Raw genomic sequence first — 22,528 nt, 5'->3', positions numbered from 1 at the left:
GTAATCGATGTGGCACCACGGATGGTGGCACAGTGAGGGTGGGACCTGACTGACCCAGAAGGGCTGTAGGATGGAGGAGGAGATACATACAGGGATAATCACTAGATATCACCATCTGGGTAGACAGAGCGGGGCCAAACAAAGCACACACTGCAACACATGTCGCTCACACTCACACACAAACAAACACACACACACACACACACACACACACACACACACACACACACACACTAAAGACCAATATCACAGCAGCAGGCTAATTTCCCACTCAGCATGTGTGTCAGTGTGTGTGTCTGTCATACTTGCAATGGACAGATGGACAGGATAGACAAATGGATAGGTAGATAGACAGATAGATAGATAGATAGATAGATAGATAGATAGATAGATAGATAGATAGATAGATGAAAATAGGTACCAACATTGTCTGATTCACTCCAAATGTCTGCACTGAACACAATTCCACATAAGCTTGAGACCATTGCAGGATCACTGTTACGGCTCAACGTCAAATGTCAAATGACTGGAGGGGCCACAGCAAGTTAAGACATGTCTATAGAACAACAAGACAGAGACAGAGACGAACATATGGTGTGCAAATTATTAGACAGCAGAGATTACAGGATTAAAAGTCAAATGCAGTTACTAATACCAACTAACTTTATTAAAACCATGAAGATTTTAATATATAATAGCAAGTGCTGTGAATGGCGATGTGTCGTAAAATATGGAAAGGATAGACTACCTCAGGAACTTGCTTCATTTCTTAGAAGCTAGCCTGAACTTGACGTCAGGACTTCAGCTCTCTATAGCCCATTTTATGCTGCCTATTCAAGGTGGGAACTTATTATTGTTATTCTGCCTTGTTGCTCTGTATATGTGTATGTGTAAGGTACAATCCTGGAATGGGGGACAGCATTTTCTTGCAGCAGAGGTACTAACAGCGCTGAATCGACTTTTGCGTAAAAGGAACAGGACCATGGACAAAATGGGCGTAATGTTTTGACGATATGTTATGAGTGGAGCCCACCACTGGGAGATTTATTAAGCAGCTAGCAGCAGTTAGCAGCTAACTCAAAGAAGAAGTACAGAAACCAAAAATTTCCACAAATTGGGAAGACAATGAGGTTCCATTGTTACTGTTTAGAAAGCACTGCCCAACACTGTTATGTTAGATGTCACGCCCGTCACGTACCTTTTACTTCCAGAATGCTAGCATGCTATCTAAAATCACACACAGAGATGCCTGTGCCAGAAAAACAAACACATGAAAATCAGCGGGAGCTATCTGAAATGACAGATCCAATGTTCAGGAAGAATTTAATAGATGTGTACTTTGATCTTTTGGTTTGGCCCATGTCCCATCCACTAACATGGTGGGGGAGGGGTCTATGACCTATACTGCAGCCAGCCACCAGGAGGCAATTAGGACGGTTTGGCTTCACTTTTGGGGAGCTGTCATATCGTCCATCTTTATATACAGTCTATAAAATTACCCAGGTCAATGTTCAATACTCCAGTGCACCTTAAAAAGAAAAGAAGAGAGCATGTTTTAGTGTCTCAGGAAGGTATTAGGCAACCGCGAGATGTCAGAACCAAAACACCATTCTTACAAAAGATATTTACTCATTTGTTGTTCTGATAACGATGGTGATGGAGAGCGCTGTCTGTCACACCAGGGGAGCAAAGAAGTCTTTATCCAAAATGGAAGCATTTATTATTTGTCTGAACTTACTTATTCAGTTCGTTCTCCTGTATGTAGACAGACAGACAGACAGACAGACAGACAGACAATTTGAATTTCAGAAATGACCTTATTAAAAATCAATTAGTTATGTTTCTCTTCATATCATTCAAAAACATTCAGTCGTACCATCTAGAGGACGTTTTATGTTAATTTTTTCCCATGAACAGAAACATCAAGCATAAAAATATCTGACTGTATGTGTATGTAGACATATGCCGACACACATACACATGCTTCATGCCCATGAACACTCACAGAAACACACACACACACACACACACACACACTCACAGGACCGCTTGTCACAGCAGCAGGCTAATTTCCCATTCAGTACGTGTGTGACTGTGCTCTGCTCATACTTGCAAACGGACAGATGGACACGAGAGAGAGAGACAGAAAGAGAGGGAGTTTGGAGGGGTGGAGAAGTACAGTGAAGCCCTGTGGCTCAGGCCCATTAACAGTCTTGATTTATGCTGCTCTGCATGCTGTGGTGGGACAGCGTCAGCTTGTGTGTGTGTGTGTGTGTGTGTGTGTGTGTGTGTGTGTGTGTGTGTGTGTGTGTGTATGTGTGCTGATTCAGGGCTTCAGCAGGCCACACTCTGGTAATACATGTCTATGTGAGCATGCATGAATGGCGTGTTTAGGATAGTTTCGTGGCCAGACAGGCACCAGACAGCCTGAGTCCAGAGTTTAGCTTGAGGGTTGGAGTTAGTTTTTTTGTGGGAGTGGGGAAACACAGTGACAACTCCCACCCATTTCATCCTCATTTGCTTGCTTACATATGGAGGCTGACACCAACACACACTGTGCACTACACAGACAAAGACACACAGACCAAACCAATCTAAATCCGCCATAGCAATCCAAACCTCAATAAGACTGCAGTTTAGGGAGTTATTACTGAATGTCTGAGGCTGTGTCATAACTTTGGAGGAGACAGGCCTGTGATTGCACTGCCTTTTGGATCATTTGTAAGTGTTTCTGTAACAGACTAATGCCGATGGTGGTGTGGATTCGGTTTCATGTCCCGACAATTCCTGTCCTAGCAATTTTAACTTCTTTTCTCTCTCTCTCTCTCTCTCTCTCTCTCTCTCTCTCTCTCTCTCTCTCTCTCTCTCGAGGTCACAGTGAACCCATCAGTGTCCAATTAAATCCCTGATGGTATGGAAGACACTGAGAGGCTGATGAAGAGGAGAGGAGGAAATGATGAGAAGGATTGGTTGAAAGAAGCGTCCTCGGGTTTCTCTATACAATATGTGCATAATGACTTCCGCTGACAATTATCTTTGATCCAACACAAGCCTACCCCTACCCCTCCACCCTCTCCACATCCCACCATCCATCCCCGTCACTTTATCCTCTGCTCTGCCCATCCTCGATTCACCATCTTTTAATCTTTTCCTCTCTGGCGATGATGCCCGTCCTCTGTCGTCTCTTTAAACGTCTTTTCTGAAACTGCCTCGGTGACTTCAGGAGTGACAAATATATTTACTATTTCTCTCGTCAACACATGCTCATGCACACACACACACACACACACACACACACACACACACACACACACACACACACATATATATATTTATATACATACATCCCCTCCTATGTGAGTGGATATAGAGTGACTGGGTAATGAGGCTCACTCACTCGGGGTCAGTGACCTCACCAGGGCTGAGATGAGGATTGGAGGGGGTGTAGAGAAAACAAGAGGGGAGGGAAAAGCAGGAATCATAGCACAGAGGAGGAGGGCTTTCTCATTTTTTTCCCATCATTTCTCTCCCTTTATTTGTCATCTTCTCTGTGTTCCTTGTCAGCAGCTAGAGTGCTGCATGGACGCAGGGGAGAGCAGGGGGAAGTAGCAGAGAGAGAAAATGTTTAAGTGCTGATGGCAGCCCCTGGTTGCTGCTGGGACCGGGGTGTCAGCTCTTATTCTGCCACAGCATGCATCTGACAGGCAAATGATAGAGAAAGAGCCAGGCAGGAGAGGAGAGAAGGGGGGGGGGGGGTGAGAGAGGGGGGTGGGGAGGTTGTTTCTTGTGTGTGTGTGATGGCGTCTGTTTTGAAGACAGAACACGAGCCCCGATGAGGAAAAGGAGGGCTGTGTGGGATGGTTAAAGCTGGTATTTCATTGACCGCATCTCTTTTTTTCCCGCTCCTCTGTCACTCCTCGGTGATAGATTGAGTTATACTGATCCCTGGGTGACAGGCACTCCCTCATGTTTCCCTGGCGATGAGGTCAGAGGTGGGCGCTCGTTATTGGCTGCTGTCTGTAATCATCGCACATCGTGCTGTGTGTTTGTTGGCCCTCCTCCTCCTCCTCCTCTCTTGACCCCGGCGACCTGGCTGTGTGCATCAGAGCGTGACCCCCCGGGGCCAAAGGGTCTTGACTGTCTCGACCCCAGAGGTCAGGGGCCTGTGCAGAGTGCTGGCGGGTTGTCTTTGTGTGTGTATGTGTGTTAACAGCTTGAGCAGATCACACAGAAAAGAGGACACATATAATAGTTTGATGATTCAGACTCAGGAGCGAATGCAAGAAAATCACAAAAAACAAGTTGTTGTTTTTTTATGACACACACACTCACCCGCTTCAACTCCCCCTCTCCCCCTCTCCCCCTCACCCTCCCCACCACCACCTCTCCATCCTCTTTGCTGTTTCCTCAGTGTTCTTTATCTCTCCTCTCCAGTCTGCCCCCACTGTCAGTTTGTGGTTCGCTGATGTTTCACAACTGCTCCCACAGTCTGTGTGTGTATGTGTGTGTGTGTTTGTAAGGCTTTGCACGCCTGTACACATCTTTGTGTCGCACGTGTGTTTATGTTTATACCCGTGTGTGTATGTATTGTATACAGTGTGTCTTGCAGCAGTCTCTCTGCATTGATTCAGCTGTGACAGACGGGGTTATAGATAGCTCTTAGACCCCTCGTGATCAATCTTATCACAAGCACTCTTCCCCCTTCACAACTCAGAGAGAAGATGGAGAGAGGTAAAGAAAAGAGAGGAGAAGAGTTGTAAATAAAATGAAGCAGAAGAGGAAGTAGTGCGGATGTAGAGAGTAAATGGGAAGAGAGGGGTGAAATAACTGAGGCAAAAAATCTGTCTGCGTCCTTTTACATTCTTATCCTTGAATGTGTGTGCACATGCACTGAAACAGACACTGTGTGGCTTTGTGGTTGCATGCACACCATATGTGTGAGAGAGGAAGTGACAGAGAGAAATGAGGGCTACTGTGTGGAGATGGAGACAGTGATAGAGCAGCCAGGTTCCCTCTGGGCCGCCATGGACATAGAGAGACAGAAACCACGAGCGGCTAAAAGACGTTCCAAAACGGCACTGTTGACTTTCTACCACCAACGAGCAACACACCATAGAACCACCTCAAATAATTGCTCCTAATGGCAATCCCCTGTGATGCAGCTTGGTTTGGTGCTGTGTGTGTGTGTGTGTGTGTGTGTGTGTGTGTGTGTGTGTGTGTGTGTGTGTGTGTGGGCAGTGGTTCCTGGCTCCAGCTCTAACGTGGCTGTGATAGAATTGGGTCTCAGTGACAGTAGATGGGACGTTAGCTCGCCAAGAGTGGACAGTAATTGATGGAAAGCCCGGCTAACGTGATGTGTCAGACATATGAGGCCTGTCTAATCAATGGGAGCATGTGACCGGTTTTGGGGCTATGTGATTGTGTGTGTGTGGATGATACAGTTATGCTGGTCACATCACGGTATGCACCAGCGTGTCTGCGATCCAAAGCAGCAGACTGTTGATTTTCAGGACTGGAGGCTGGAAAGAGGAGAGGAGGAAAAAGAGAGGAAAAGAGGAGGAGATCTGAATGAAGCAGATGCTTAAGGGCAGGTTTTAACCCCCCCTCTTCCCTTCCTCCTCACTCCACACACACATCCACGCACACACTTTTTTCCTCCCCTTCACTCTCCCTTCCTCTCTCTCCCATGATGAATCAGCTGTCACTCAGGCACCAGTCCAATCTACTGATAATGAGAACTGCATCAACACCCTCTCGCCTCTCTTCCTCCCTCTTTCTCCTTCTCTCAATCTCTTTTTACTCACACATACACACACACACACGTACACACACACACACGCCAACTAAATCATCCTTCCTCCTCTCTTCATATTTCACACAAACGCACACACAGACACGTGTGCGCGACACACTCACATAAACTCATTCATCTCTCCCTCACTCATCCGTCTTATGATTCTCCTCCCCTCTTTTTTCCTTCCTTCCTCCATCCCTCCCTCTTTTCTCCCCTCCTCCTCCTCCTCCCTCCTCCTTCCTCCTCCTCTGTGCTCGCTGAGCTGAGCAGTCAGTGGTGGGACTGAGGCAAAGGAGGGAGGATAAAGCAAGAATAGAGACAGAAAAGAGAACAGAGGCACAGAAAAACAGATCATTATACAGCAAACGAGCAAGAGGCCGCTGAATGAATAACAAGGAAGGGATTACAAAGCGCAGGACTAAAAAAAGGAGAGGACGCCGGCTGAAGACTCTCTCTCTACTCTCTCTTTCTCTCACTCCCTCCCCCCCTCTCCCTATCCTTCCTGTCACCCTCCCAACTCTCTCAGAGGCTCTCCCTCTCAGGCGAGCTCCTCAGTAAAAGATGGCATGAGCACACTGTCACCTATCCTCAGCGTGTGGAGCATTTCTTCTCCTCCTCGTTTCCTCTCTTTCTATCACTTTCCCCTCTGCATCCTCTTCCTCCTCTCTGTTCTTCTCTGATCCCTCCACCTCTTTGCTCCACACGGGTTCAGTCCAGAGGGTGAAGAGGAGGGGAGGGAGGTAGACAGAGGCTGACCTCTCCCCTCCTCCCTCCTCGCACCTGCAGGGCCCAAAGAGAGCCGGAGCAGGGAGCCGTCTGATGACTTACACCAACAACGAGCTCCTTAACCCAGCCGACCACAGCCCGATCCCCTTGCCCGCCCCCACCCTGCCTCCCGTGAGCCAGACCCTTCTTCTGTGAGTTGGTGGAGGAGTGATCCAGGACGATGTTTGGATTAAAGACTCCACACTTCTACCTCCCAGGTAAGACCACTTTTATTCAGTATCTAAGTCCATCTGTGCTGTCACACTGTATCAGACTGTGTGCTGGTCACATGGCTGCACAGAGTGAATCTCCCTTTCATTCAATCATTGCCTCAAGGCATAATTAAGAGCTTGATTGATGTCACATTGATTTACAATCTTCTTTCAGATAAGGAGAGTTACCCTGTGTTTCTGTGATTGTCACAGATACTGCAGCCACTGTGATGAATTATATTCTTGTCATAAAATTCATCATTTTGGTCACTCTAAAATGAAAATTTCCCAGCAACTGTTATTGCTAATATTTCTTACAGGAACATTTTTATTTGCTCGCTCAAAATAAGCATGCATTTAGTTGTGTATTTTCTTTTTGCTGCTATTGTGAATCTACAATTTGGACATTTTCTAGATTGCAATATCTGTAGACACCATTATATCTTGAATTTGTTTTGCCAGTTTTCTGGAAGTTGTTGCAAAACGTATGGATCTTTTGTTAATTTGGATGTATGCTTTAAGCAGTGACCACAATTCCAACTTATAAGAAAAAGAAACCGAGCTGAAATGATAAGTCGATTTCTATATTTGAGCAGTTAAGCCACAGAAAAGAAAAGGCAACTATTTTGATAATGGATTCATCATAATTTTTTAAAACAATAAATGCAAATGCTGGTTTTCTCAGTCTTCAGTTCAAGTCTTAAAGACCAGACAGTTAATTGAGTCATGAAGACAAAAATCTACCGTTTAATCAATAATTTTAAAAAAGTGAAGTGCAGCCCTGAACATGAAATAATTGTCGGGTGTCATCACGATCAAGGGTGATCTTTAACAGTGGGGTTTTCTCTGCTTGACTGTCTGGCTTATCTCTCCTCTGCTTTGGAGCTTTTGCTGCCTCCCATTAGCCAAACAGCCTGAGCTTCTTGCGTCTGTAGTCTTTCAGGCGAGTGTGTGACATACAAGAGAGTGCAGCCAGTGTCAGCGTGGAGGCAGGTGTGAGGTTACCTGAGAAAGGTGCTTAAACATGCCTGATGGCAGGATGACAGAACGACACCGAAAAGAGAAAGGAGGGGGGAGGGAGAGGTCAGTGAGAAGGCAGTGTATTATGAGGAGAAGGTGAAAGAAAAGGTGTGTGAAGTGGGATTCTTTTTTTCATTTAGACAGTGAAGGAAATGATGCGAATGATAATGTTTGAAACAGAGCACTTCTCGCATGAAGGCAGAGCTTCGCAACGTGTCTTTCCCCCGACCCCTAACCCTGATCTCTGACCTTTTAGTTGTCTGGGCCAGACTGTGGTAAATGATTAAAAACCCAGCTGTGGCAAAAGGTGAAAAGTGGGGGAGGGAGGGGGTGAGAGGAGTGAGATGGAGAGAGAAGCAGGGAGGGATTGATGGGGGGAATTAGAGGGTGGAGGGCAGATTAAACAATGTTCTTTGCCTTGTGAATCTTTCATGCTGGTTTTTGAATTATACATCTGCTTTCATAAATGATTGAATCACAGTGATTATGTGGTGCTTTGTCATTGTTTGTATGTTTGTGTGTGTGTTTTCTATTTGCGTGTGCGTGTGGATGAGAGAGGAAGAAAATCTCTCTGTGCATGCGTGTAAATGGGTTTTTGTCATAGCTGGCACCTTTATGTGTGTGTGTGTGGTTGCGTGCACCTGTCTGTTCTGTTTGTGGCTAGAAAGGTGTGTGTGTGTGTGTGTGTGTGTGTGTGTGTGTGTGTGTGTGTGTGTGTGTGCGCTCTCATCATTCACACACTGGAAGATGCCCCAGCCCCCCTCCTGGTCCTAACTGCCGTTGCTGTGGAGACAGTGTCAGCCACACGCTCGCTCCTCAATGATCATTTGACAATGTAGGGGGTGAGGGGTAAAGGATGTGTGTGTGTGTGTGTGTGTGTGTGTGTGTGTGTAGCGATTACTGTGTGATTAGTCAGGGTAGAAGGAGTGGAGCAGAGTAAGGATGAGACAGGAATGGAGATTAGAGGCAACAATACAAAATCAGGTTAATGATACATATTATCTATATAAAAATCTTTCATAAAACCATCAGCGGGAAAAGAAAAAAGTGTGAGATAGGAGACATGAAAGAGTGTGTGTGTGTGTGTGTGTGTGTGTGTGTGTGTGCTACATTTACGCATTGTTACCCAGAGCACACCATGACCTTAACACGGTATCATAAGGAAAAGAAAGTGGCATTTTGCTATCTCCTACTCTCTGGACCCCCCGGTGATGTGCACCACACACATTACAGCAGTTTACCGTTTCCTCTCGGTGACTTGTCAGTCAGAAATTGTATTTTTTAAAATCAGAATGTTTTCCCAGGAGGAGGTGCATCAAGGCTGCTGGGAGTTTGCAAGTTATTAAATAAACAAAAACATTTTTACCGTGTTTAAAGGATAAAGCTGGCAATATTTTGTATTTTTTCTTGTTGTCAACAAATCCCACGAAAAGACCAAAACCAAACCTGCCTTGGTTTGTCTTTCAATACAATTTCAACCTATTTGTGGCACTGAGCCACAGACATTGAAGACGTCAATCTTTAAAAACGAGTCACAAATATACACTCTTAGATATAAATGTCCTAACTAGAAATGTAGGTTATAGGGTTCTTCAGCTTGTCCCCATAAGACAAGGGTCGGCAACCTGTAGCTCTGGAGGTGCATATGGCTTCTTTAGTCCCTTTCCAGTGGCTCCCTGTGGCTTTGACCAAAAAATATAAAAATTAATTAAGTTTTTTTTTTTAAAAAAAAAAAAAAAAAACATTTTCATTTTCAATTTTCATTGTTGTAGGTTGTCTAAATTTTTCCTCTGAATTTTAGGCTACCTTCATTTTAAAGCTCAAATATATTTTGCAGCTCCTGGCAGATTATTTATTTATTTATTTTGATAGTAAAGTTTGCTGAACCCTGCCAAAGGTGAAGCCATTTTGATTCCTGGTAGATCCTCTTACAAAGGTTCCACCTGAAACCCTATCAGAGGCTTCTAGAAACCTCTAAAAACAGTAATGGACTACATTACCTACAGATCTAATCATGATTTTTAGTTTAACAGGTCAGCCTGGGGTCAAAGGAACAACATCCAGCAGCGTTGAGCTTCCTGAAGATGCTGAAGGACCGGGGCTGATGTGGTCCAGTGCAACCCACAACACCCATGGTTCACAGTCATGTTTTTAGAGGGTAAAGTTTCGTAAAATCACAACTACAGCCTTTATTATTTCAATGGGGCTGTAGAGCTGGGAACAGAAACTCTGTTCCAATTATAACTGAATACAAAATGCCAAGTAGCAGGTATTGTAAAAAAAAAAAACAATAAAAAAGAAGAAAGTATTTCCGCGGACCATGTGGTATAATAACACTACCACTACTACTACTGATAATAATAATAATAATAATAATAATAATAATAATAATAATAATAATAATAATAATGCATTTTATTTATAGGCGCCTTTCAGAGTACTCAGAACACCTCACAAGACACAATTAAAAAAATGAGCAACAATTTATCCATAGATCATAAAATCAAACAATTCTGTAATATACAATAAAAATAATAAAATGATTAGACAAAAATCATAATATAAATATTAGGTATAAAATCATCATCATAATGTCATCATCAGTGCAGGTCACTGTATGTGTGTCTCCATTAAATCAGACCGAATATGCCAGCTTGAGAAGGTGTGTTTTCAGACGGGATTTGAAAGTGGAAAGGGAGTCAACATGGTGAATGTCATGGGGGAGAGAGCTCCAGTGGTCGGGGGCAGAATGGCTGAAGAACAGCTATTGTATCGTCTCTAATAATCCATTAGAAACTTCTTCCCTTAGTGGAACCCTTTCGTCTTAAAAATTTCTCTGTATAGGACCTCAGTCCTTCAGGAGGAACCTTTATTTCTAATTTTAAAAAGTAAGTAATTTGCTAAAACAGCTTGACACTGTGGTTGTTAACAAAAGTTCTCAAAGGTGGAGTAAATAGTGTATTTCTGGGGACTATTTTCTGCTGTAGATTAACACACAGTTGGGCCCCTAGTGAGCATTTACAGCAGCAGGACGACTGATTCAGAACAGTGGTCTTCATTATAAAGGAACATGTCACCTAGACAAAAAGAGAAATAAGGAATAAATCACCAGATTTGTCCTTTAATGTTGTACACAGGGGTCCAGCAGGCTGAGATAGTTCATCTCCAGCCCTCACAATGTCATCAGGTCAAACCAAGCTCAAATGTCTGCATAAAGACTGAACACTGTGACATTTGTGTTTCTGTCCATGTATGCATTCACTCACGCGCGCACACACATTATCCACGGCGAGTCAATAGGGTGAGAGAGCCGGGTCGTTGACGTGTGTATTAGCCTGCCATATTTATTGGCTGCTGTGGTATTTTCGGGGGTTGGGTAGCTGTGTTCGACTTGACCTCTGCATTGATTTCCATGATATGTGTTAGAGTTACAAGGACACTGTGGCTTGTGATTTATGGCAGATGTCACATGAACACACACACACATGCACAACACACACACTTCTCACTCAGCCTCAGGCTGCTGTACTGTGAGCGCGGCATTTGATAACTTCACTCTAAATATTTTTCCTGCATTGCACAGCAGCGGCAGCAGTTCTACGTACAACAAATAAATACTCGTTTCTCGGGCTGCAGAAGAGTAATGACTTCAGCAGAAAATGCTTGTGAATGTTCAGGGAGCTGCTGAAGTGTCATTGAGGAAAAAGGGGGAAAAGATAAAATACAGTTGAGAACAGTATAAAATAACTCATAAAAATCAACACAATCAGTCGTTGATGATATCCAGGATGGTTAATTGATTTGTGTAAACTAGTCCTAAAAGCCTGTGCTGACTGAGAATACCTCTGTGGTGCATCAGCATCCTTTAATTTGACTCTCTTGTTTCCCTTTTTTCCTGCTTCCTTTCACTTCTCACCTCCTTGTCTTTCATATTACCTTGGTTAAGATGCCAGGTGGGCTCTGCCTTGTACGTCAGCCTCTGTGCTGTGGTGGAGCCAGAATTCAATCTCCGCTTCTGTGTCTTTATTTTAAGTAGGGCACGAGGTATTGTGTGCATATGTATATGTTTTTAGTGGGTGGAGAAGCCGCTGGCACGCTAACACGTGTGTGTGTGTGTGTGTTTGGCCATATTTCCATTCTGTATGTTTGTGGAGTCTTTGTGTGTTCATGCAGGGGGGGCTGAGATGGGTGCTGCCTCAAAGGAAGCTGCTGTCAGGCTCTCTTGTGCTGTTAATTGTGTGTATGTGTGTGCGTCTGCATCTGTGTGCTCACTAGCGTGTGCCGATGAAAACAGGGTCGCGGTGCTCCACCTCAAGGGCACTGTTATTAATGAGATGAATAAAAGACCATGACAACAGCTTGATAACACAAAGGAGATAAAAACCACACACACAAACATCATGTGGGAGCTGGGCGACTTTCTCTTGCCAAGGAAAAAAAAAAAAAAAGTAGAATAAAAGTGCAAAACAACCATAATGTATTTTTTATGTTTCCTGTCCTCCAGAGAGAGTGAAAATAAACCCGGAGAAAGGGTGTAAAAGAAAAGGGATGAATAAAACAACGTGTTTGGTAATGTCTCAACCAGAAAACAAACAAGTGAGCAAGTAAGCAAGCCGCCCTAATTGGTCAAAGAGCTGGTGTCACTAATGAGCTCTTAATTAACAGAGGATTCACTTAAAGCACATGTACACCCTGCAACACACACACACTCGCACACATACATGGGCGCACATACAGGCAAACATGCCTGCTCTGTGATGTTTACATTCATTTAGAACAAGCAAAAAGCTTTGATGTGAGATCTCACATGCAAACACACACACACATACACACACACGCACACACACACACACACACACACACACACACAGAGGCGTGCATGCAGCCTGCCTGCTCACTCAGCGAGGGAGATTGGGATAAATGCCAGCAGATTTTGACCCGAGGTGATAACGACAACTCCTGGTAGCTCACACTCGCACACACTTTCCAGAGCACACACACACACACACACATACACACACACACATGACATGCACATGCTCAGAATACACACATACACCAGCACACAGAGTAAAACTGTAATAAGCAGCGCGGTGTATGATAACGAGCAGATGGCAGGAGGATTAGCCAAATGAAAATACAGCAGCTAAAATTTGCCAGCATTAATATCTTTTACAGGGAGGTGGACTCCTTAACACACACACACTTTTACACACACACAGAAAAACACATATATACACACACACATAGGCAAACACATATACATCTGCAGGACTGAATTACACTGGGGAGAGAGAGCGTACTCAGATACTCCTCTGCCCCCGCTGGTCCTGCACCATCTGCATGTTCATGAACCATGTCAAAACATAATTGATTGAATGTGTCAGTGTGTACGTATGTGTGCATGTGGTGTGTGTATGCAGTGCGTGTGTGTGTGTGTGTGTGCGGGGAGGGGCCTCTACAGAGAGCTGGTTAACAGCAGTTAGATGGCAGTTACTGCCAAACAGGGCATGTATGCTTCATAATGCAGATGTGTGTTTGCACATGCCTCGCTTGTGAGGGGCCACAGCGCTCCAGCCGGGAGGGATGTGGTCCTCTCTCTCTAACACACACACACACACACACACACACACGCACAGACACACACAATCAATGATGTCATCTCAGTGAAGAGCCTGTTGATCACCCATGGGCATGGGTCTGTCTGCCACCTGGCTGCACCATGTTAGCAGGTTCTCAGTGAACTTGCACATGTGACTGCACACACACACACACACACACACACACACACACACATGGTGACCCACAGCCTCATTAACCCTTCTCCCCTCTGTATATTCTGTCTCAGCAGTGCATCTTGTTCTTTTAACAAGCAGGCACCATAAATACAGTCTGACTTCAAAGGGTCACTTCACACAAATAAAAAACAAAGCATATATATTTTCTTATTTCCCCCGAGCATTGACTGGCCATGCAGATATTTTCCATTTTGTGTACTTTGTGAGATATCCCTCCCTGAAATTTAAGCTGTCACTCCAGTATAATGGAAGTGAGTTTTGTTGTTGGTGCTCACAACACTGAGAAATTACATTTGTAAAGCTCAGCTCCTTTGAGAAACAACAGTCTGGATAATCCCCAGACCTCACTTTAGAATAGCGGGGACAATACCGCAAAGTTTGAATTTGTACCAAGTTACACCACTGCATCATGGATAGGCTGATTCTGAATACATCTCATTACCATTAGCCAAACATTAAAGGGATAATTTGCCAATCACCTTTGTGTCATAACAGTGTGGGCAGAATGTGTCAATAAACTGTGGTAAACTTCACTCCATCTAACAAGCACCCAGATCTCCCTGCTCATCTTTCAGCTCAAATCTGGATTTTCGTTGGCTGTAGGGCTGTTTCTCAAGCTAGATGGTACTGCCTCATTTGCAGACACAGAGTAGAGGCAGATCAAGACCAAACTCAGATCAAAGTGTAAAACTAAGCAGTGCTGATCAAATATAAACTCAGATTCTGTAACTGTATTGCCTATTTCTTAACTTAAATGTCTTCAGAAACATATTTTAGTGCACTGTTTGGCTGTAGTCGTAGAATTCTTGAACAAGAAATGAGCACCATACTGTTTCCTGAAGGCTATTTGAAAATGGAGGATGAAAAACCTGAGATCAAACAGTAAATCTAAGCAGTGTTGATCATATATAAAACTTTTCTTACTGTGGTGCCTATTTCTTGCTTATTTAGTGCACTGTTTAACTGTAATTCGAGATTGCTTGTTACCAGCCGGCCACCATATTGTTCCTGCGTCAGAACCAGGCCCCCAGAAATACCATTGAGCCTTGCTTCCAGTTTTTCCCAGTGGTCACTTAGGGTATTGCAGCAAAAAAAATCTCGCAGCCCAAGAAGCATTTTCTGCTTCGGCCACTATTGTAAAAGACATGTTTGTAAAACAGGACTGAAAATAAAGTTAATTATGACACTTTCTCTTATGAATTCTTGAGCCATGGTGGTTTTATATTTGTAAAACATTCCTCAAGCTGAGAAATGACATTTTTAATATCTACGATGTCATCACGATGTAAAGTCTATGGGTTGCATACCATGGACGGAAACTAGAAACTTAAATGGTGTGTGTACCAGGTGAGAATGAATTGGTGCCATCTTGGCATCACTTATCTAGTTAGTATTACACATCCATAGTCAAAATGGCTAAGCTGGCCACCAGTGGGAGCTTTCACTGGTCCAGTTTGGTGCAGTGCATTCTGGTAGTTGTAGGTTTTCTACCTCTTGAGTAAAAGCGAATGCCCCAGCCTTTTTTCTCTGTTTTCTCTGGTCGTGTAGCAACAATTTCAAAAGTAATCATGTCTTTCTACTGACTGCCTTGTTTTATGAAAAGCAGTTACTAATGATAATTCATAAAAATGTGTCTGAACTAACAAGGTGATGTGCACACATGTACACAACAGAGAGGCTAAGATGAGAGTGTTAATGTGCCCAAAACTTGATCTAACATGAGACAGACAGATTTGGGGTATTGCTCCTATTGACACATCAGTCCTCAAAAAAAGACTTAGTATCGGTAGTAAGTTATTGTAAGATGAGATTTATTTTTAATTATTTTGCATTTACATAGTTTAATGTTAACTACATTCATATGTTGTTTAAATATTTTATTTTGCTCTTTACGTTAAATTTGGAACTATTTAACATCATGAACCTCACATGCAGGTAATGAGAGTTATGATTAAGTTTGGTGGAGTGATATAAGATGTGAGATTCTACTATTGTTGTCGATGTTCAGTTGTCCTCTGTTTCTATTTTTGGACATTAAAGTGAATTAAGTTACACAGAGAAGCTGTCCCTGTGCTCTTACTTCACCCACAGCCCTTTGATAGTTAATTCAGTAACTAGAAAGTTTAAGACATTAGTTTTCCTTTATAAGATTTGGTTTTAATGAAAACTCATCTTCATCATTTGGCAGGGCTTTGGGTGAACTGAGATATTTATGTCACTCCTGATCTGGTGTCTGACATTTAGACATTTTGTGGACTTCAAGAACAAAAAATACAATTTCCCTTATTCTCTTGCACACATACATATGTACCCTCTGACACACACACACACACACCAACAGTAGACGAACACACACGCGGTTACAGGGCACGTGTTTGCTCATGTGTGATCTCTTGCCACCTTGTTCCGCTTCCGGCTGTATTTGCATAATCTGCATTATGATGCCGGCTTTAATTGCCCACACCCAGGTAAGGGATCATGTGGTTAAGTGGGAGATCATAATTATGTAAATAATTGGCCTGACCACAGCAAGCTGCTACTCTCTGCCACCCATCTGGAGAGAGAGAGCGAGAGGAGGAGGAGGAGGAGGAGTAACATCATGAGAGAGGACACAAATAGAGGAGAGAGAGGAGGAAGGGAGGGATGAACAAATGAGGACAGGAAGGTGGAGGAGAGAAGATACAGTGTGGAAGGAGTAAGGAGATGAGGAAGAGGAGGAGAATTAGAAAAATGCAGGAATGTAGAGCAAAAAGAAGAAATATATGATTTTCTATATTTTTGATTTGCTGCAGATTTCACCTACAAGTTCCTCTGTTTTAATGTAACGCTTGATTCAGCTCCCTCTTTTGTAGTTGCCCCCATGAGAAAATGACATCCTCAGCTCCAGAAAATCAATGAATTTAAAAACATAGACAGCTTTCTGCTCATAAAAAACACAGCTCAACTTAAAGGATAAGACTGACAATACTTTATATTTTTCTAACGTCAAACGATTACATGAAAACACAGAAAACAAGCAATGAATTGATCCTCCTAACAAGTATTGCCTCTGTGAGTGTAATTTAGCTTATTCCTCTGTGCCACAGAGCTGCAGTGTCGTCCAGAAACTATTAAAAACACATCAATGAGCCACACTGGGTGACATGTTCCTTAATGAACGTGAGCATTTTAAGTTGATTTTAAACTGATCCCACACACACCATCCTACTATTGTGAACACTCACTGGAGCACAGGACATGTATTAATCTACAGTTTAAAATAGACCGAAGTACTCCTCTTTATTCCTGTTTACTCCCGCTGTTTTAGGAAATTAGTTTATGCTAAAAGAATAAAATAAAACTATGTTTGGGACCTATTTTTGAAGATTTACATTATCAGTGGGAATAATGGGGCTTGGGACTGAGTGCCACAAGCAGGCTGGAGAAGTCGAACTGTGTTGAGGGACAGACTTACATTGATTTTGGTGTTTTCATGGAAACAGTTGACAATAACGAACACATAGAATAATGCCAGCATTATCTTGGGGGCAGTGGTGGTCTAAATGTCAGAGAAGCAGTTTGATCACTCCTTGTCTCCACTGAGCTGCCTGTGAGCAAAGCCTTTAACTCGCCCACTGCTCGGTGGCCACCAGGACAGACTGGGGTTGTACTGGGCAGCCTTTAGCTGTGACTGTGGGAGGATCCCCCCCCCCCAAAGAAATAATTGTTTTTTATTTGTTCCAACATCTCCCAGAAGTGGAAGAACAAGAAACGCATTTTATATGTGTTTCCTCAGGCTTGTGTCACAACTAGGAAAACTGATCACAGGTGTGATAAAGACAACGTAAATCATGTGGTCATGAGCTCTTCTTATGTTATTACAATCACATCTTAAAGGAGCAGTATGTATGATTTAGTGGCATCTAGTGGTGAGGTTTGCAGATTGCAGCCAGCTGAAACTTCTCCTGTGTGCCAAATGTCAACTCCTGACCAGGATTCCTTTAGTGTTCATTGTTCAGGAGGTTTTTACCCAGAGCCGAATTATCAGCAGAGGTCTCTACCTCTGCAAAACGAACCACGTGATTAAAACCAGTAAGAACACAGAATCAGTTTCATGTTTAAAAAATCAGGGTTTCTCCAATGCTGTTTGGCTCAGCGCAGATGGGTCACTGGCCCAGCACTTGCTAACATGTGCTCCCCTTTCTTCTCTGATAACTTAAGATCCAGATGTTCAGAAGGGTTTTAGCTGGAGCCAAATTATCCACAGAGGTCTCCTCCTCTCCGAAACAAATGAACCAGGTGGTTTAAACATGTAAAAACACAGAATAAAGCAGTTTCAGGTTAAAAATCAGTGTTTCTCTTGCACTGTTTGGCTCATCACAGAGGGACTGCTAACTACAGTGGACAATGGAAAAACGTGAAAATGTAAATGGCCCTATCTGAAGTCAGTGTTTGGTTTGTCCATTCTGGGTTACTGTAGAAACACGGTGGTGCAACATGGAAATCTCCTTATATAAGGACCATCTCTCTATTTGAATATAAATGGCTCATTCTCAAGGTAATGAAAACACAACAATTATTATTTTCAGGGGATTATACACTAAAGAAAACATACTTATTATATTATATTCCATTTCTGCCATGACATCCCCCTTAATTCCATAAACTAGACCTTTAAGTATTAGAAACGTGTAATTTAGAAGAACAAACAGAGAGGCTTTGATATAGATAGTGTATGAATGAGAAAAAATTTAAAGCAGCTGTGCGGAACTTTTTACCATTTATAAAACTGTCCCTATTTCGTATTACCCCCCCTTGAACATCCGCATATTTATTTGAACCCAACAGCGACAAAAAAGCCTTTCTCTATATGGCTATTTAGCGTAGCCTCAGTCGGGTCAGACACAGCGGAAGTCAGCAAACCAGAATACGGAGGCGGAAGTAAGTCTACACGCCTGCAGCGGCCCGCAGCCATTAAACCACAGAAGAAGAAGGAGCTGTGTTTACAAGTAGGATTTAAGAAACAGGCTAAATGACATGTTGTAGGGAGTAGTCTCTTGTACAGTAGGTGGTGGTATGCACCTGGAAGTTGTTTGCGATCTGCCAATAAATTGAGAGAAGAAGAAGAGCCGTGTTTACAGAGAGTGTTCTTCGAGTAAGTGGTACGCAACAGGCATTGCTGAACACATAACAGTTTTACCAGATGTATCTATAAGGACTTGGTTGTACTTTCGATGTCATAGTGGATAAAGAAGGAGCACCATCTAAAAGAAAAAGAACAGAAGAACAGAAGAAGGCTAAACAGGACAGTGATAGGGCTCGAGCCCAAACGCCTCGGTCGGGCATTCACCAAGTGGAGAGAGCTAAGAGATTTGAAAGGTTTTAAAACTGATCCCGAGTTGGCGCTTTTCCTAATCGACAGGTATGTAATTTTTGTTTTTATTTAGAGAATATACCGCAACTTGTTAGATGTTGTTTCACTTAAATATATGACGACATGGAAGTTATAAGCAAGCTAAATGTAACGTTAGCTGATGTGAACCGCTTTTGTCTAGTAACGTTACAACAAACGCCACAAAATTATCTGTGACTGCGACCATGTACACAAACACACAGCAGGCAGTTGTCCTCAGTTTATAAGAAATTCAGAGCTACACCAGAACATTTATGATTTTCCTCTCACTCTCCAAAACAAATGCACGCGGTAATTGCCAGTTGCAGTCGAGATTTTACGAATGAAGCCGAATGCCAGCTGCAGTCAGAATTTTACGACACCAGGCTGTGGGTGTCATACTGCTTCGACCAAAGGGGGCACTATAATCAACGAAAACGTAAAGTTCCGCACAGCTACTTTAAAAAATATACAATGTAATCTGAAAAAAACCCCACATATAAACCAATTTAGTAAAAAACTACCAACAATGGCATAGAAAAGATTTATATTACATTGCAAAAAGGCTTTAAGTTTCGAACAAATTTTAACATGTAAAACTCCATCAGCAGATGAAGCCCATAATGTGATCAAAAGCTCCAGTATAAGTGCCCTGGACCCTGAGGTGGAATTGTCAACTGCTGTTTTTCAAGGTCAAGAAGTCCTTTAAGTGTTTAAATTGATATTTAAATTTCTGGACAAATGTACAAACTTCATATGATCGAAAGCACCAGAACGTCATGTTTGTCATGTTTCCTTAAATTACTAAATACCTCTCCTGTAACCTTTAACCTCACCCCTAAGTCTTAACTCTCAAAATGTCCCCTTTAAGACATCAGATCCTGTGAAATGTCTTTATTTGGGAAGATTACACACAAACACACACACACACACACAAGTACACACACACACACACACACACACACACACACACACTGTAACCGCTGCACAGATGGTAAAGGCAGCAGCCCCTTCACACAGACAAAGGGAAGGTAATTCTCTCTGCAGGACGTGAACAGAGCTGGAGCTGGAAAAGAGCAGCACACATCAACACTCCCCTCCCTGTTTCCTCGTCTCAGCCCCAGGCCAACAAACATCACAGGAGTAAACTGACAATGTGTGTGTGCGCGTGTTTGTGTGTGCACGAAATGTGTGTGTTAGTGAGAGGGTGTGTGTGTGTGTGTGTGTGTGTGCACCCTTCTGAAATAGGCTTGAGGAGGAGAGACAGGAAAAATAAGAGAAGAGAGGGAGAAAATGAAAGAGAGATAAAATGAAAAAGAGAGGGAGAGTGTGGAGAGGGAGGAGGTAATAAACAGGATTAGTGCTTATCTTTACAGCACTGTGTGTGTGTGTGTTTGTGTGTGTGTGAGTGTGTGTGTGCGTGCGCGTGTTTTGCCCAAGGAAAGAGTGACTGACTCCAGCATTACCTTTGCCAATGTGTCTCCATCCCCAGGTATCTCTTCTCTCTGGACTCCCTCTGCTTTGTGTGTGCTGGTACACAATGTTCTCTATGTGTGTGTGTGTGTGTGTGTGTGCGTGTGTGTGTGTGTGTGTGTGTGTGTGTGGGCATGCACGCGCCATTATTAAAACCACAGTTACTCTGGTTTTAGTCTGTGTACTTTGAGGGTGTGAGTTTATGTGTGTGTGCAGAGGTGAAAGTAAATACATGTGCTTACAGTATGTGTGCTGCTGAGCCAGTAGTGATTCTGTGCCGCTGTGCATGTGTGTATGTATGTGCACGCCGTTTTGCATGCTGATTGTGAACATACCACTGTATAGTATGCAAGAGTGTGTATGTGTGTGTGTGTGTGTGTGTGTGTGTGTGCAGCTGCCTGAGGATAAAAAGCATACTCACCTCCTTGTTGCCTTTGCAGTTTGTCTTCACTCTCTGAATTGCCAATAAATCTTGCCATAGAGTGTGTGTGTGTGTGTGTGTGTGTGTGTGTGTGTGTGTGTGTGTGTATGCAGATGTACATGAGTGCGTGTGTGTGTGCGTTTTTGTGTGTGCATGCTCAGAAGGTGGGTTTAGTTGCCATTATAATGCTTGTCCAGCCACGTAGCGCCATTACATGTGACAGTGTTTCTGTTTGTAATCTCCTACCTGACCAGAGCTAACAGGCTGCTACAGCGTCTCACTTTCACTGGATGGGGAAGGAGGAATACATTTAAATAATCAGCGGTTTGGGTTCATGGCTGATATTATGCCTCGCTGCTTTTGTAAATGAGCATCTGTGTGCGTGTGTGAATGTGTGTTTATGTGCATCTGTTTTTGAAGACATCTGCGGATGTCTTGGTGGATTGTTCTTGCAGCAGTATCCCCAGCACTATAGTCTTCTTCACTGGAGATGAATAGACAGAGAGAAAGAAAGCAGGAGACGGAGAAAAGCCGTGCATGTGCTCGTGTGTTTGCATGTGGCTGCGTCTGCATACAAATGTGTGTATGCTTGCGTGTGTGATGGATAGAGGGCTTTATGAGAGAGGAATAGGCTAATGACCAGCTCTCCAGAGGCAGTAAGATTCCTGGAGCTATTACTGCCGGAGTTCATAATGGCCTCTGTGCTTGGCCTCTTTTACACGCTACTTAATGGGGGATCCTACAGTCCACCGCCAAGTATAACCCACCCAGAGAATACACACCGCTGTGTGCTTTGACCCCTACACTGCAAGCACACACACAGAAACACACACACACACGCACGCACACACACACACACACACAGCAGCACACGTTCAATCAGGTTTATCTTCTCTTTCATGCACCTGCAGTTACACACACAAGCTCATGTGTTCATTTTACAGTTTATCTTACTGTCTCTCTCTCACACATACACACACACACACACACACACACACGCTTTACAACCTGTATAGGTCACAAAGGATGGAGGTGAGACACCCACCTCAGAGAAAACTGAGAGTGTCTGCCTGCAGTACACAGCCAAACCATAAATCATGTCAGGCTACACTAGTCTCTGCAGACACACACACACACACACACACACTCGTTCACTCCCCCTCTTTTCTCTTGTGTAGGTTTGAGTACAAGAGAGAGGGATTTGGGGATTATAGGGGAGCCTCACTTTTCTCTTTTCTTTTTTTCGCTTGCTTCAGTCCTTGTTGTTTCCATAGAGAGAAAAGTAGGGAAGCAGGGGGCCGCTAATCTGCGCACACATGTACGTGTGTGTGTGTGTGTGTGTGTGTGTGCGTGTGTGTGTGTGTGTGTCCATTAGGGTGCATGCATGCCTGTGTGTGTGTGTGTGTGTGTGTGTGTGTGTGTGTGTGTGTGTGTGTGCGTCTTTCATCAGTGAATGGATCTCAGGGAAAGACTTGAAGGAGACAGTCTATTCATTGAGGAAAACATCAAGGCTGTTTGGTGCTACTGTGCGTCTGGCATCTTAGAAATGCAAGAGGAAGGGAGGAAAGAGAGAGAGGGGGAGAAATAGAAAGTGAGAGGGAGGAGGAAGATGGACAAGGTAGAAATCTGCACTCGGAAGCGCAAATCGATGCAAAACAGCTGTTAAATAGCTGC

The 22,528-nt window shown here is 43.5% G+C and overlaps 1 protein-coding gene across 1 annotated transcript in view; it reads left to right on the top strand.

Annotated features, from left to right (window-relative positions):
• The first annotated feature begins 6,658 nt into the window (after positions 1 to 6,658).
• Positions 6,659 to 22,528, top strand: part of LOC117262499 (genetic suppressor element 1-like) — a 50,040-nt gene continuing 34,170 nt past the window's right edge. Inside the window, exon 1 of the mRNA XM_033635498.2 lies at positions 6,659 to 6,777. Coding sequence (XP_033491389.1) covers positions 6,741 to 6,777 — 37 coding nt within the window. The 5' untranslated portion in view covers positions 6,659 to 6,740. The remainder of the gene's footprint in view (positions 6,778 to 22,528) is intronic.

This window comes from Epinephelus lanceolatus, chromosome 5 (genome assembly GCF_041903045.1).
Source record: "Epinephelus lanceolatus isolate andai-2023 chromosome 5, ASM4190304v1, whole genome shotgun sequence".
Lineage (NCBI taxonomy): Eukaryota > Metazoa > Chordata > Actinopteri > Perciformes > Serranidae > Epinephelus > Epinephelus lanceolatus.
This window is presented reverse-complemented; position numbering and strand designations above follow the sequence as displayed.